The sequence below is a fragment of the Morus notabilis genome, unplaced genomic scaffold (genome assembly GCF_000414095.1).
Source record: "Morus notabilis unplaced genomic scaffold, ASM41409v2 Scaffold9, whole genome shotgun sequence".
Lineage (NCBI taxonomy): Eukaryota > Viridiplantae > Streptophyta > Magnoliopsida > Rosales > Moraceae > Morus > Morus notabilis.
The window spans coordinates 116,145-132,964 of NW_010356504.1; the positions used below are offsets into that span (position 1 = coordinate 116,145).

Consider the following 16,820-nt stretch of genomic DNA (forward strand, 5'->3'; position numbering starts at 1 on the left):
ACTTATCCATTAAAATTTAAGCGGCATTGGACGCCTAATAGAAACTAAATATAGTACCAATTTCTTTTTTGTTTTTTTTTTTTTGAATAAATACCAATTTCTTTTTGGATCATGTATATGCGTGTGGACCAAAATATATATACACACATCTATATTTTGAAGTCGGGTTATTGGATTTTTTTTTTTTTTTTTTTTTTTTTTTTTGGCATGGTGGGAATGCTATATGGCCAGAATTAGTGAATGACGGCGCTGATTTATAGTGGCATTTATTGCCAGTCAGCAATTAGCCTTTTTCTTCTTCTTCGTCTTTTTCTGCTTTTCTTTTGAAACTTGAAAGGGCCATTCCCAGAGGTCTTCCTCTTTTATTTGACCTAATTCTTATTTTATTTTATTTTGGCTTGATATTATATTTGACCTACCATTTGATGGACCAAATCCATCCACCCGACTTACATGTGGAGCCGTACGGTCTTAGAATTTGCTAGTCATATACCAATTTCGAAATCATAACCTTCTCTAATGTCAATTGGCTTCCCATCTGCAGGCAAATTCTTGCTAATTAATTTAATTAAATATACTTTGCATAATTATAAGTTCACATGGGCTCGCCGAATCTTTTTTTTCTTTGGCTCTTTACACATATAGAAAACTTTAAATAGTATACACAGTTGACATATAACAAAACTTTTAAAATATATTACAAAATTTACAAAATTTGATATTAAAGTAACAACTACATATAATTATATGGTATAAAATGTGACATCATTATGATATATAACTATGATGTCATTTTTGCTATATATTTTTGTAATATTTCAATTTTTATATTTTTATTTAAGATATGAAACTTTGTCGTGTAATATAGTGACTTTTTTTTTCCCTCTCTATTGCATATACCTAAGGAATTTGTGTTGGGAGTGTGTGCTAAGTGCTAACTAAAGTACTATACTGGCTAAACGTGGAAAGGATAATATTTTTAAAAAGATTTGGTTACTTAGCTAGGTTAATCTTTTAGATTCTTAGAGCATAAACATGATCAATCTCTAACAAGTGGTATGTATTAGTGCAAGATTTCAAATGTAATCGTGCATGTACATTACACAAGAATGTCATTATTTGAACATCATGCAGATTGATGGGTCTCAGAGTAAGATCGCGATATGAACGACAAATTAAACTCTCGAGGTAAAAACTAATTTATGGTAATTAATCTAAATTCTACTCCATATATATCTAGCAATGTATAGGAATATAAGGAAGTATAAAAAATAATGCAGAAGGAACCGAAAAAAAAAAAAGAAAAGGAAAAGATGCAAAGGCTCCCTGTACAACGCGTATTATTTGTTATATATATATATATATATATATATATATATATGTATGTATATATGTATGTATGTAAACGTAAAGTTTGGATATATCTTTTCACTTTTCAACGCTTTTGTAATCTTAAAGTTAAGAGAACTTATTTTCCAGAAAAAAAAAAAAGAAAAAAAGAAAAGTATATCCTCAATGTGACAGACATTAGTTTTTGACTATCAAGTATATTATATCAATAAGACATTGATATACACACACAGTGTACGTATACGTACGCGTGTCATGTAGTGCATATACACGTACGCGTACGTATACGTAGACTGTGTGTGTATATCTAAGTCCCTTTTATAGGTCAATGCTTTATGTTAATTAATCTTGCTTGCTTTGATGCTATCTCTAACTATATATGGTCTAAGTTTATTATTATTTTTAAATTAACTTTGTTGTTGATTATCAAAAAAGTATTATTCATTTTTCCTAAAACAAGTATTAAAGCAGTTAAATCATATATTATGAGAAAACTATAAAATTAGAATTCAATGCAATACATATGACAACAAGAAATAGAAATAGAAATATAGACTCGGTGATCATACAACTCATTTTAAAATAAAAAATAAAAAAATAAAAAAATGCAAGTCATGAGTCATGGCGCCCTGGATTACGGGCCAAGGATTCAAGATTAAGAAGTCCCCATAATTTTGAGATGCAAGACTTGAGACTTTTGTTGAACATTCTTTATCTATATATATATATATATATACACACATATATTATATATATGCGCATAGTCAAGGGTTAGTGTCATCATATAATATATAGTTGCTTGGCTTGGAGTGTCAAATATGGTGTCTAACTAGCTATATTATGACATGCACGAAATTTAGAAAGTTTGAACTATTTTTTAACTTTTTTTTTTTTGTAATCGAATCTCTCAGACATAATATCTTTAGACACAAATTAAATTGACCAGGAAATCTCAAGTGACGTTTATTTTAAGTGTTCTGTCTGGTTTAAGATTATAATTCTTGATTCTATTACAATGTTGTTCTCTCATAAAAAATTTAAATTTCAAAAATCAGAAACATAAATTATGATTTTGAACTTATGAACCAACCGTAGTCTTGCATACATTGTAGATAGTTCCAAAGTTACTTGTCTATTTTGCATTAATTCTTAAATACACCGAGTATACTGAAAGTTCTGTCACTTCAAGCAATAAATAAATTAGCTAAATTGCATATATAATATTTTTGTTAATTATCTTAACATGTCTCCTCATATATATATATATATTTATCTAATGGTGTTTATGTCAACGCGTAGAGCCTTAATTAATTATGTCCTGTTCACGACCAACTGCTTCAGAATTATGTAAATATATATATATATATATATGTATATGTATATGTATATGTTGATGCTTATGCCCTTGATTCTAGTTACAATCGTCGATTCATGAGTTAGTGCACGTGTAGGTATACGAAAAACTTAGGAAAAAGCGAGGCATTACTTGAAGAACATGGATAGATAGATTTGTGCCGTTTGTAGTTTGTCCACCAAAAAAATTGTTTGTCCACAGTAATTAGACCACCCATTCATTTTGATAAGTTATTTGCATTATGGGATGAAATTTGTTTTAGGCCCTAAAAAAGAATATCGTGTTTTAATTCGAAAATTAGACAACCAAAATATCTAATGACCTATATCCAAATTAAACAAAGTATTACAGATATTGAATTGGGTAATTTTCACGAGCATTTTATTTTATTTTATTTAAGGTAATTTAGGAATTGAATAACTCAAAACAGAAGAATTCTGATTGATTTTAATATAAGCCACTTGCTGACAGCTCAGTACGTGAGTTGCATTTCGACGTGTATTAGATCATCCGTCAATTTTTTGGTATCCTAAGGTAAAATCACATTTTATCACCATATATAATTAGACTCAAACATTAAAAGCATTAAAAAGCCAGTTAAAAAACATTTTAAATTTTTTAAATGCCATGGCATAATTTGATTGGTCAAATATATGAGACATCAAATTTGGACAAGTAATTTGAGTTTGTATTTAACCCCTTAAAGTACTTTTCAGTTCGTATTTAACCCCTTAGAGGACTACTGGTATTGTTTATTTTATTTGATAAAAGATCAGGTTTTAGCTAGAAATTACCAAGTTATTAAATGGTGTATAAATCAGCATAATAAGGTATAGATTGATTGGAAAAATCTAAAGTCAATTGTCTAGAATCTTCCACATGATCAAGGGAACCAATAACAACACAATTGTATACGTATATGAACCTCCACTGATCTAAATATCTTTTATTGCGATTAAGTCAAGCTGTCTTGAGAGCTTCCCACTTGATATTGTTTTATTTCAACGGAATAAATCGATTAAAACTTATATAATATATAATAGGAGATGTACGCTCTCAAACAAAAAAAAAAACAAAAACAAAAACAAACAAAAAAAAGTCAAAGAGTGGCTGCATTTTCATTGGTGAAATATGAACCGGATCATATAACAAAGTATTTCAACAATCACGTCCAACAAAAGACTTCGAAAGTCATATATATGAATTATGAAGGGGTAAGGGGACGTGGAGGATTGTTGTATATTGTTGAAAAGGTCAAAAAAAACAAAAAAAAGAGGAAAAAAAAAAAGAGAGGAACTTTTACTAGCATGATCATGAGTTCATGCATGGTGTAATTATGGCCCCTAAATTTTCACCGTAATAATTTTTCAAAGAATTTTAGAAATAAAAACTTCTATATATTTCTGTGTGCGTTCGCATTTGGATACTGTTTTGTTTTCATTGGTGTTTTTTGGATGGATTGTACTTGGAGAACTGTATTTGAATCATAATTTGGATTTTGATTCAAATTCTTTATTAGAAAACTATTGACAAGAATTTTTTGATTCAAATTCTTTATCAAAAAACTTTTGATAGGAATTTTTTTTATTCAAATTCTTTATAAGAAGAAAATATAAAATCATTATTTGAGTTTTGAGTATATGTACTAAACAATCTCTTCATTTTATTTTTTGAGTTTTATTAGCGGCCAGGTTATAGCATCGACAATAAATATTGAAAATGCCATATGACTTAAAAAATGACGATAAATTGAAAAGCCGGCAGTAGTGTTCACGAAATCTGTCAATTTGATTGATCTGTGAAATTTAATCCAATCCGAAGTTTTAGATTGGACACGGATTGAGATTTTCTCAATATGAAGGTTTTGGATTGAATTGCAAATTGATCGAATTGCGGATTGAGCACTTTCCAATCAACGAAATCTGCGAATCTGATACTATATATATAATTTAAATGTATATGTGTATATAATATTTTTCAGTTTAGTTTTTTATTTTAAAAAATATTAAAAAACTTAGACTTGGTTGATTGGTCATCGTTAATTGGATTGTAACAATTTAGACTTGGTTGAACAACTTTATGTCATATTTATGCTATGTTTATTTGAGTTATAGATGTTGCAAACTTTGAGTTGTGATAAATGATAATGATTTCATGTTGTGTTTTATTTTATATGGATGTCTATTAATTTATGATTTTAAAGGTTGTAATCCGTAAATCTAATATGTAAAATTCGTGAATTCAATCCGCAAAATACGAAAAGGTTTTAGATCATATATGGATTGAGATTTTCTCAATCTGAAAGTTTTGGATCAGACACGGATTGATCTTTAATCTGCGGATTCCAATCTGTGAACCCCCTAGTGATGACAAAGGATGAGACCTTCAAAACGACATTATTGATTAAACACGACATAAAACTTGAAAAAGACATGCAGATTTATTTATTTATTTTTTTTCAAAGAAAGACATACAGATTGAAACAAACATTAAGAAAACTCAAAGGAACGACGCCAAGTGATTAAAACGACAATATAGTTAAAATGACAACTTTTTTGTTTGAAGGACAATAGCATTACTTTAATAAAAAACCACTAAAGAGCTAAGATACATGATAAAAGCAGCTAAGAGCCGGTTGCTACTCACATGATTAGACAATACAAACACACTCCTTACCCAATAACGGAGATAACTCCTCTAACTAGGGGCATTATAACAGAGTTTAACCACTTCAAAACGACTCCAGATAAATCACATCTCAGTCCCAAAATGCACTGCATGACTCAGACTTAGAGCGGCGGGGAGACCATCCTCTAGTCAATACCTAACGCCGGTAGATGGGGATACCATCACCGTTATTACAATACAAATAAAAACATAAAAGAGAAAAACAAAAAAAACTCTACAAAGATCCCAATAAATCAAGCCCCTCAACGTCCGAGATGTGTGAAACACTGTAGGAGTGGTGTCGGAGAAAAGAACGTAAAACAACGACAAAAGCATCTGAGACAGCGGCGACTGCTACACGCTTGGACCACCTTCCTCGCCTCCCTTCTACGATCTAATTTCCAAAATTTAAACGGAAGCACATGGCGAACTCACCCTAGATCTAACATAAAAGACCATAAACTGCTTCCCCTTGAACAACTCTATTTCGGTGACTATCCACACTTTTATCGGCACGAACCGGATACTGGTGACCTCTCCCATCTCTTTGACGAACTTTGGAGGCTGGCAGCCTGATGAATAGCTGGACCACCGACCCTAGAGAACTCTTCCTCTAAACTTGTTGCAAAGCACCTTTCTCTAACTTTCTCTCTCTAGAACTATGACGGCTAGGGCTTCACGCTTTAACTTTTAAAATAAAAAAAATAACTTATGATAGTAAAAAATAATCTCCAATGCAATGTTATTTGTTGTGTTAAATTTCACATATGCTCTATTCTGTGGCAAATTTTCTACCAAGTACAACATATGAGAAATTTGGCATTTGATTGTTATTGGTTAAAATGTTTACCTTTTCATGTAATTATTGTTATTTTTGTATTGTTTTAATTATTTTAAAAATAATACTTTTGTAACTTTTAAAGCTTAATGATCAGGAAAAAAGTAGATTTAGCATTTTAAATAGCATTATGCACTAGAGCAAAAATGAAAATAACATACCATATCATATTTTTTAATGTCAAATATATAATTAGTATTAGCATTTGCATTAGAGATGGGTTTAGAAGTGATCTATATTAGTGATTTTTAAAGTTAAGCCTAATCCATATAGATAGGTATTTTTTAAAAAGAATATTAACTGCAAACTTTTTGTTAGAAGAATTGCAACATATTAGAATAAGCATAAAACTGATTTCAACCATTCGATTTGGAAAACAGAAAGATTGGTTGATAGTATAAAATCAAATCAAAGAGAAACGCTATAGAATAAAAAAAAGATAAAATTAAACAGAAAACGCCTAGTTCTATTGAGTTTTTCCCCTATTTACAAGTTGGCTGCAAATGCAATATGTCAATTTATGATTTTTAAGCATGAAGTGCACATATTATTAGAAAGAATCTTTGTTAATGATTTTTTTTTAAGCTAGTTAGGCCAATCTATATGGAGTAGTGGGAATTTTTTTTAAAAAAAATATTAACAGGAAATATTTATAAGAATTGCAAAGTTTTTATCTAAGTAAGAAGAGATGACTTTATCGGATTTAAAAATATAGAATCAAATCAATGAAAATTTCTCTAGAAAAAAAAATAGAAATAGAAATAAATGGAAGATTTCTATAGTCCTATACAATCAGGAGCATGTAGAGATGCAACTCTAGGCTGGCCCGACACAGTCCGGCACATTCTTCTAAGGCCTGCGCGGGCCGTGGGCCGGGCTGACTCAGCCCATAATTTTAATGGGTCGCGGCCGACCCATATAAAAACACTTCTCAGCCCAGCCCACATCACGGATCAATTTTACGTAGGCCAGACCGGGCCGTGTCATGGGCTAAGATGGGTCGTGACATGGCCTTGAACAGGTCGGCCCATTCTAGCCCATCTACGAGTTAGGATGGGTAGGCCCATCTTGGCCTATAATGGGCCAACCCATCTTAGCTTGCAATTTTGTAATTTTTTTTAATTTTCGTTTTTGAATTTATAGACAAGTTAACAAATATAAAAGCCTGAATAGTCAATAGAAATATGAAAATAGATATTTTATTTATGACTGCCTCATTACAAATCTTTTTAAGAAAAACTCAGTGGTACAAAACCATGGTAAGAAAAAAATAATACAGTCAAAATAATTGTACATAAGATATTTACAAGATTAGTAAATATATATAATATATATAGTTAGGTTAAAGTGGGTCTTTGGTGGGCAGGCCCAGTAGATCCATATGGGTTGGACTAAGTGGGCCTTACATGAGTTGGGATGGGCCACCCACAATAGACCTGGTCAGGTTGGCCCGACACAATCTAAGCCCGACCTGACCTATGAAATTTCATGGGTCATGTTAGGCCGACTCATGGGCTGAGAAATGCTAGCCCAATCAAACCCGTCAATAATGGTAGGCTGGGTCGTGCACTGTAGCCTGGGCCGAGGAGTTGCATCTCTAAGGCCATGGTAGCTGAAAAGTTAAAGAACCAAAAAGGTAGTAGATAGACTTATATTTATGATCTAATTATTTGGCTTATTTGCAAATTCACTCTATTGTATCCTCCGATTAAAGGTAAAAATAGGGATGGTTATTGAGTGAAAAGGGATCCAATATGCTTTTCACACTCCCGCTCTCGTTATATTTTTACCTCTTATACCTGTCTTTATACACGCCTTACTCGGGGCAGAAGTTGAGGTAGGAGTCGTCGTGGGGTATGGGTCGGAGAATTCTCGTCGGAGGCTTTACTTATACCTTACCTATTTATAGAAAAAGTTATTGCAATGTTATTAACACTCATATGAGTTGCATCAAATTATATAAAATTAGGAATCGTTTGGAGTTTCTAAGATAGTAAAATAATAAAATACTATTAAAATTTTTAATTCCATATTTTTCTAAGTACTTATAATATGTAATATATATTTGTATTAAAAATATTTAAAAAAAGATGTACATGCATATTGGGGCAGAGGCAAAGTAAGGGGTGCTTTTCCCTTAGAGATGCAACAATAGGCCGGGGCCCGTGGGCCGGCCCAGGCCCGTCCTGACACAATGACGGGCCGGGCCAGGCCGGCACGGTCCGTTACTGTTCAAGGCATGGCCCAGTCCATAAATATTGGTGGGCTGGGCTGGGCCAACATATATCGGCCCATAGGTCAGCAAGCACGGCCCATGAAAAATCATAGGCCGGGCTGGGCCCGTCCAGGCCCATAATGGGCTGGCCCAGCCCAGCCCATCTAGGCCCATAATATTTTTATGTTTTTTTTTTCTTAGCAATTTTGTAAACATCTTGTGTATAATTATCTTGATTGTACTCTTTTTTTCTTACTAAGGTTTTGTCCCACTAGATTTTTCTTAGAAAGGTTTTTATTTAATGAGGTAATTGTAAATAAAATATTCATTTTCATATTTCCATTGACTATTCAAACTTATATATTTGTTATCTTGTTTAAAAATTCAAAAATAAAAGATAATTTGAAAATTAGATGGCCAAAGATGGGCCTTGAGTGGGCCAGTCCATTCAAAGTCCATGACACAGCCCATCCTGGCCCGCGGCACGGCCCAGCCTGACCAACGTAAAATTGACCCATGGTGTGAGCTGGGCCGAAGTCATTATTATACGGGCCGACCTGGCTCACAGCCTGCGTGGACCTAAAGAGAACGAGCCAGGCCGGGCCGGACCGTTCTTGCATCTCTATTTCCCCGTCCCCACCCCCACCTCGTGCCTGTTTCGGAGGATAATATATATCTCATACCCGCTCCCATCTCTATTAAACAACTCTCATACCCGCCTATTCGAAGAGGATATCTGCAGGTAAAAAGCTCATCCTTAGATTAAAAATGAATACATTTTATTGAAACCGTCCCCACCCGTAACCAGCGCCAGAGTAGTCTACAGGATCATATTTGCTGGAATTAACATGGACTATAAGCTGCCGTGGGCGACCATCAGACTAATCTACTAGGTTACCATAGGTAATCTACCATACTGTGTCGTATGTTCAACACAAATCACTTGCTGTCTCTTGCCCCTGTCGCTAAAGTAATATTGTAAATTAAAAAAATAAAGAGAAAATTAGTGAAATCACTTTTTAAATGCATTTCTCTAAATTTTTACTCTTTACTCTTAATTAATATCATTTTGACTAATATAATTCTTTGATTAAAGGGTATTAATCAATAATAAAGGGTGAAAATCTAAGACTCATAGATTGTAAGAAGTATTTGTCTCATTTTCTTAATTATGAATTTATAACTAATAATTTACAAGATTAATTTTTAAAATCAATACATATGATCGATTGCCTTTGGCGAAGGTCGTTAGGGTATTAGATTAGTACATTGCTAAAGTAACTAGCGAAATAAACAGAAGGATTACAAAAACATTGAATGACAAAAACAAAAAAAAATTTTGAAATCAGGTAAATCATGCAATTATAAATCTACCTACTTTGCGCCCATTAGAGTAATTACTAGGATACCACCGGTAATCTAACGGGTTATATCGCATCTTCTATACAGGTAACCAATCCTCTCCAGCCCAGTGACCAGTGACCAGTGACCAGAGTAATATTTTCGATTACCAGTAAATAATCTATACGAGATTTATTTTTAAAATCAACAAATACCATCGTCGTCTTAATGCATGTTGTTGAACTAATATACTAGATTAATACGTGTTATCTATTGAATTAACTCACACTCAACATAAAATTACAAAAAGGAAAAGATTACAAAAACATTAGGGACCTGTAGCATGACTCTTTAAATTTAAATTTTTGTGAGAAAAACATTGTTTAAACTGACTTGAAAAAACGGATCTTGTAATCATGTAACGTCAAATCCACACACTTTGTGGTCGTCGAATTGCAAAACCTCGTGCAATGGAGATCTCCAGGTGATATCTCCTTAGCGCGGCTCCTACGCATAGAGGTGCAACCATCGTAGGAAGATCTTACGCAAAAATCTTAAATCTTAGATCTCCCCAATATTGGGGTTGTGATTTTTTTGAATTAACATAATAAGAAGAAATCAAAACATGATGGGGGAGGATAGTAGTGCTTTTAGAATTTAGTTGAAAAAGGGGGAAAAGTACAGTCATTCTAAAACACCTTTTATGAAAGATCATGTGTGAAGATTAGTGCTTTAGCCTCGTTCACTTCGCAGATTTAAGTTTTTAATTCGAGCTGAGATATGACATTTTCTGAGAGCGTTTCACTGTAGCAGAAAAAGTTAGATGTGACATTTTATGAGAGATTTTTACTGTAAAAACCTAAAACTGAAAACTCAAATCGGTGAAAACTCAAGATTTTAATGCTTTATTATGTCAAGATTTTAATGCTTTATTATGTCAAGATTTTACCTGTTTTGGTAATGAGACACGTTCATATTTTAAGGGTGTGATTTCTAACGCTTCAAAATTTGAAGGTAAAAAACTGCATGGTTCGGAAACTAAACTTGAAAGGAAAATGTTGTATAATTCAATGGGAATATATCCCATTCTTTCATAGAGAGCGAGTCTCACTTGTGGGACTCATGTAGGACTCCATCTTTTATGAGAGTGGGGATTTAACATATCGTGACAAATAATATTACTCTAAGTAAAATTAACTATGAAACTTTTTCATCGAATTAGGTATTATTATTTCTATAATTCAAGTAACAACTTAACTTTTATTTTTACAATAATTTTTCTTATAAAAATTTAAATTTAATTTTTTTGTTATAATATTTTTCTTTAACAAAAATTTAAATGCTACAATATTTTCATCTTATAAAAATTTAAATTTAACTTTTTAAATTGTGAAATAAACATAACCCATATTGAACCTGCATGTCAAAAAAAAAAAAAAAGCTGCATGTGAAAATTGAAAATTTGAAATTATCAGCACGTGCTAATGCGTCTCCTCGCACGTGCAGAATATCACTTTTTTTTTTCTTTTTAATCTTAGAGCGAAGAAAGAAATCGCATCAGACCAAAGGTCCATCCAAAGCTTTTTTGAATGGGGGAAAAAGCAAAAGAAAACCAAAAGCCCAAAATGATAAAACAACAGATAATAATCGGATAACACAACACACACACACACATGCTTATGTTGTTACATGGCTAAGCCCAACTTTCCCGAGAAACAAACAATATCAACAACAACAACATGGGGAACGTGGGAGGAGCTCCTCCTCGCGTGTGCCGTCCACCGCTACGGCGCCGATAGTTGGGACTCCGTCTCCTCCGAGCTCCGCAAGCGCACCTCCACGCTTCACCTCCTCACTCCTCACTCCTGCAAGCAAAAGTACCACGACCTCCGCCGCCGTTTCACCCAAAACGCCGTCGTTTCCTCCGCCGCCGCCGACGGCGCAGCCACCGCCAACGCCGCTGTCGCCTCCATTCCTTTCCTCGACGAGCTCCGCCGCCTCCGCGTCGCCGAGCTCCGTCGCGAAGTCGAACGCTACGACCTCTCCATCGTGTAAACACCTTGAGCTTGAGATCTCACAAAACTCGAACGTTTGAAATTTTGAGGGAGAGATTTTTGTTTTTTGTTTTTTTTTTTGACCTTTTTCGAATGGCGAAACGTACAGGTCTTTGGAATCGAAGGTGGAGAAATTAAAAGAAGAGCGCGAACAAAGCTTGAAAGAGACTGATGAGAGAGCAGAGAAAGCGGATCTAGAGAAGGAGGACGGGGAAACCAAGCCGGAAAACTGGTCGCCGGAGAATATCGCCGAGAAAGCTGTCTCCGGCGAGGGTTCCGTCCACGACGAGCGGTCCGTCGACGAGTCGAATTCGACGAATCTCAAGGACGATGCGCCGGAAACCGGAGGCGCCGCGGCCGAGAAAGAACCGGAGCGGGCGAGGGAGTGCGGAAAACCGGCAGTGGAGGATTCGTACGACGGGAGCTCGGAGACGATAGCGAAGGGATCGGCGGCGGTGTCGCCGGTGGAGGAGTCGGAGAAGGTGAACTCGGAGAAGGACGGCGGCGGAGAGTCGGCGGAGTCGAAGGGAGGGGAGGAGGGGGCGAAGGAGGTTTGCAGCAGCGAGATGCAGAGCTCGACCAGCTTGTCGAGGAAGAAAGTGGAGGAACCGGACGAACCGGACGCGGAGGATCAATCCGTCGCGACCAAGCGGGCCCACCACGTTGAATCTAAGTCGTTGGCTGATTTCCTCGAGATCCTACGGTCTCACAGGTCCGGATCATTTTTCGAGCGCCGACTCGAGATACAGGTGAAGTGAATATATTGTTCCAATTTCAATTTTTAGAGCCAAAACGATTTTTTATTCAATATATGTAAATATATATATTTAAAAAAAAAAAGAGTTCAATAACGTTCTCTTTAAATGAAGCTGTTTATTTGACAAAATACATACACAAGTACTGAATCAGACCCTAAAACGAAATAGATTTTGACACGTCCAGAAAATGTAGAATTATTATTGTAGGAATTTTATGGTAGGGCACGGTTTTTAATACTACCTATAGGATAATTTTTTTTTAGTTACTGTGCATTATTTTTAACTTAAACACCTATAAATCATACTGTTAAAACTTGATCGAATGGCTAATGAAATGCACTCTACCTAAAATTTACTAATTATAAAGTGAAGTGAATAAATAATTTGATGCCTAGAAAGTGAGACAACAGACAAAAATTTTGGGTTCATTGATACCTAGTATGTGAGCCACACGTTTAAGCCAAAATTTGGTCGATCATGGTCAAAGCAAAGGAGCATTTATGATAGGGTGGTTTATAATAATTGCTTAATTTAGTGATATGTTATTTGCCACGTCATTTAATTAAATTAAGTGAAATTTAGTTGGGGCTTTTTTTTTTTTTTTTTTTTTTTTGGTAGTTGCATGGTTGGTGGGGCAACAATTTAGGCCTCGTTCATTTCGCTGATTCGAGTTTAGCATTCGAGTTTTGCTACAGTAAAAAGCTCTCACATATAATCACATCTCAACTCAAATTCTAAACTCGAATCAGCGAAGTGAACGGGGCCCTAACTTTTTTACTACAGTAAAAAGCTCTCACATATAATCACATCTCAACTCAAATTCTAAACTCGAATCAGCGAAGTGAACGGGGCCCTAACTTTTTTACTACAGTAAAAAGCTCTCACATATAATCACATCTCAACTCAAATTCTAAACTCGAATCAGCGAAGTGAACGGGGCCCTAACTTTTTTACTACAGTAAAAAGCTCTCACATATAATCACATCTCAACTCAAATTCTAAACTCGAATCAGCGAAGTGAACGGGGCCCTAACTTTTTTACTACAGTAAAAAGCTCTCACATATAATCACATCTCAACTCAAATTCTAAACTCGAATCAGCGAAGTGAACGGGGCCCTAACTTTTTTACTACAGTAAAAAGCTCTCACATATAATCACATCTCAACTCAAATTTTAAACTCGAATCATTGAAACGAACGAGGCGTTAATATACTCAAGCTTCAATTACTGATTTTGATGTCTTAACCAGTCACTTCATTATTTTAAATGCACATAGCGCAGTTAAAATTCCTATTTCATTCTCTCTAATTCCTGAAGTATCAATTTTCAAATAATTAAAAAAAAAAACACAAGGCCTTGTGAGTTTTTCATGATTACGACTTTGTTCTTCGAATTAATAATCTTATTAAGTTAGGCCCACTTTGAAAACCTTTTTTGAAAGGTAAAAGATTAGGAGTCCCTTAAATTTTCTTTGATTTTGCACTTTAGTCCTCAAAACTTAAAGTTGGTCTGCTTCGTGAATATTTGCAGGATACCACCAACTACATCAACATGATTCGACAACATATAGATTTCGAAATGGTCAGAATTAGACTTGAGGAAGGCTGGTACTCAGGCTGCAAGAGCAAATTCTTCCGTGATGTGTTGCTTATTCTCAACAATGCCATTGTTTTCTTTGGTAGAAGGTCCCCGGAATCCAAGGCTGCCTTGGAGCTTCGCTTGCTGGTTCTCAAGGAGATGGCTCAAAGGTCCGCCAAGCAGGATTCATTGCCAAAAGAAGAAACTCAAGCACCGAAACCGGAACCAGAAGAAACAGACATGTTGCTGAGGAAACCGAAACTTTCGGTACCAATGAATGCCTGTCGAAAGCGCAGCTCGATCACAGCAAGAGCAGCTTCCACGTCGTCTTCCGGACCCGAAAGGAAAAAGGAGCAAACACAAACAAGTGCATTGCTTGATGTAAAACCAGCTATGAGTTGGAAACAGAGTGATAAGTCCTCGGATAAAGCCGAGGAGCTTCCTAGCACGAAGAAGAGAAGGAAAGAAAGACTTAGAGCAGGCGCAAAAAACAACAGCTCGAATAAAAGTAGTGTTAGCCGTTCTAATGCTGAGAACAACAAGAACTCAGGTGCTAATTCTAATGCCAGTCCCTCAACTAAAGGAGGGACTAGCAATGAGATTTCGATTTCAAAATCAGACAAGAAGAATAATAACAGTAATGCCAGTGGGAAAAAGCAAAGCGCAGCGAATTTCTTGAATAGGATGAAGCGGGGCTCCTTGTCGAGCAACAGATCGTTGCCAGAGACATTGAAGGATTCTGATAAGAGCAGCAGAGGAGGGGCAGAGCAGAAGAAGAGTGGCGGTAACAAGGGGAACAGCAAGCAAAAAGAGCAAACCTCCACACGCAAAGCGTCCGGTGGGAAGCAGGCAAAAGAGCACGAGAGTCCCTCAAAGAGGAGCGTCGGGCGGCCTTCAAAGAGAGCGGCTGCAGCCGCAGTGCCGGCTAAACGGAGTAGGCAAAGCATTGAAACGGAAGTGACTGCTGCTCGGAATGCGAAGAAGCGAAGGAAATGAGTGCAGTTTTTTTCCTCTTGACAAAGATGGTTTTGGCTTTGTCATGCAGATGAAATGGCTCTCGGAGGCTGCTCTGAAAGTCATGATCTTGTTATGGCAAATGGGTCTCTCACAATCTAATAGGGATTTTGAAGGTGAGATCTTCAGCTAGTGTATAACTTCTTTGTAGCATTGTTGATTATTAGGGGTTTGGATTAGTATATTAGATTTTTCTTCATTTTGGCTATTGAAACTTCGTTTATGCACTTTATTGGTAGGGGGGATTGAATGATCACTAATAGCCGTGTGTTTTTTTGTGCCGCATTTTGATGCTTCTCCCCCTTTTATTGGCAAGCAATGTATATATATCCTTCATTTTAAAGCTTAATATTTTTCATCTGAGTTTTTATGCTCCCTTGAAATCCTTGAATTATTTGATATGAAAACATCAATACAAAAAGTTCGTGTCCCTCATTCACGGGATTCATTGGAGTAATATTCTAAAAGTGCAGGCCCTTTTCTGATTTCTGGGATAACAAATAATCGATGAAGCTTGTAATAATGATGCCTGAAGAAGTATGTTGTGTTAGGATGTGGTTTTAATGATTATTTTAATATTATTTATTAGTAGGTATTATTATTTTAATTATATGATGAGATTAGATTCTTATCACGACATATTATTAAATTTTTATATTTGATAAGTAAACATCAATAGAAAAGTAATTATTAATTAATTAATATATATATTTTTTTAAAAAGAAACTTTTGAATTTATTACATGTTTATTGTGACAATTGGAAAATGCCAAGAGGAAAGAACTGAGAAAACGAGTTGTTATTTTCAGGGAAAATATTACTAAATCCATGCATATATTTTTAAATTTCATTTATATTTTTGCCCATTAGATAAATAACTATCCTTTAGGGAAGATAGTGATAAAAAGATTTAGTTAATAAATTTATAGAGTTTCTCTCATAAGACTATAAATATAAAATTACCGATAGTTTTATTATTTTCAGTCGTCGTCATATCTATATCAAAACTGTCTATTCTATTTAATTTTTCAATTTGATTTGTTTTTAATTACATTTAATGGTAGAAAATTTATCCTACTAATAAGAAGGCTTACGGGAGATAATCTCTTATTTTATTTGTTAAAAAAAAACTTCTCATCTTTTTAAATTAATTACTTAACCATATATTAATTTGGCATCAAATTTTCGATTTAGAATTTCGGCGTGGTTGACAAAGACATCCATAATTTTTGGCGAAGTTTCTGCTAACCACATCTTCTAGAACCTACCTAGTCTCCTAATTCATTCTTATTATTATTATTTTTTTCCTAAAAGAAACAAGAAAAGAAGAAAGAAATTTTGTTCTTATCAGCAATGCCAAGTGCCAACTATACACTGACTCATGCTCGCGTGTTTTGTTTCTCAACGGAAGTGTATAATCCATCCAACAAATACAATAATGGTCACTTCCCTAAGATAAAATAAATCCCAAAAATAATCCTCAAACTTTACCAAACCCATTCAACTTTATCAAATCTCATTTTTATCTGTAACCAATACAGGTTCAAAAACTAATCATTTTGTTACTTCTGTATAGAGCTGCGAGTTTAAGTCGGGCTAAATAAGTCCGCCCAAGGCCCGTGACTGTTAGTCTTAGTCCGGGTCCGGTTCA

At 34.8% G+C, this 16,820-nt stretch overlaps 1 protein-coding gene across 1 annotated transcript; it reads left to right on the forward strand.

Annotated features, from left to right (window-relative positions):
• Positions 1–11,256: 11,256 nt before the first annotated feature.
• On the forward strand, positions 11,257–15,588 carry LOC21391024. Its single transcript, XM_010088265.2, has 3 exons — positions 11,257–11,816; positions 11,929–12,568; positions 14,109–15,588. Exons 1-3 carry the CDS (start codon positions 11,455–11,457, stop codon positions 15,150–15,152), a joined length of 2,046 nt encoding a protein of 681 aa, XP_010086567.1. The 5' UTR covers positions 11,257–11,454; the 3' UTR covers positions 15,153–15,588.
• Positions 15,589–16,820: the final 1,232 nt, after the last annotated feature.

What these genes read in the sequence shown, in the direction of transcription:
- LOC21391024 (XM_010088265.2), top strand. Translation starts at nt 11,455, where the DNA reads ATGGCTAAGCCCAACTTTCCCGAGAAACAAACAATATCAACAACAACA. An exon ending in CGCTACGACCTCTCCATCGT is followed by an intron (nt 11,817 to 11,928) that starts GTAAACACCTTG and finishes CGAAACGTACAG; the next exon opens with GTCTTTGGAATCGAAGGTGG. An exon ending in AGCGCCGACTCGAGATACAG is followed by an intron (nt 12,569 to 14,108) that starts GTGAAGTGAATA and finishes GAATATTTGCAG; the next exon opens with GATACCACCAACTACATCAA.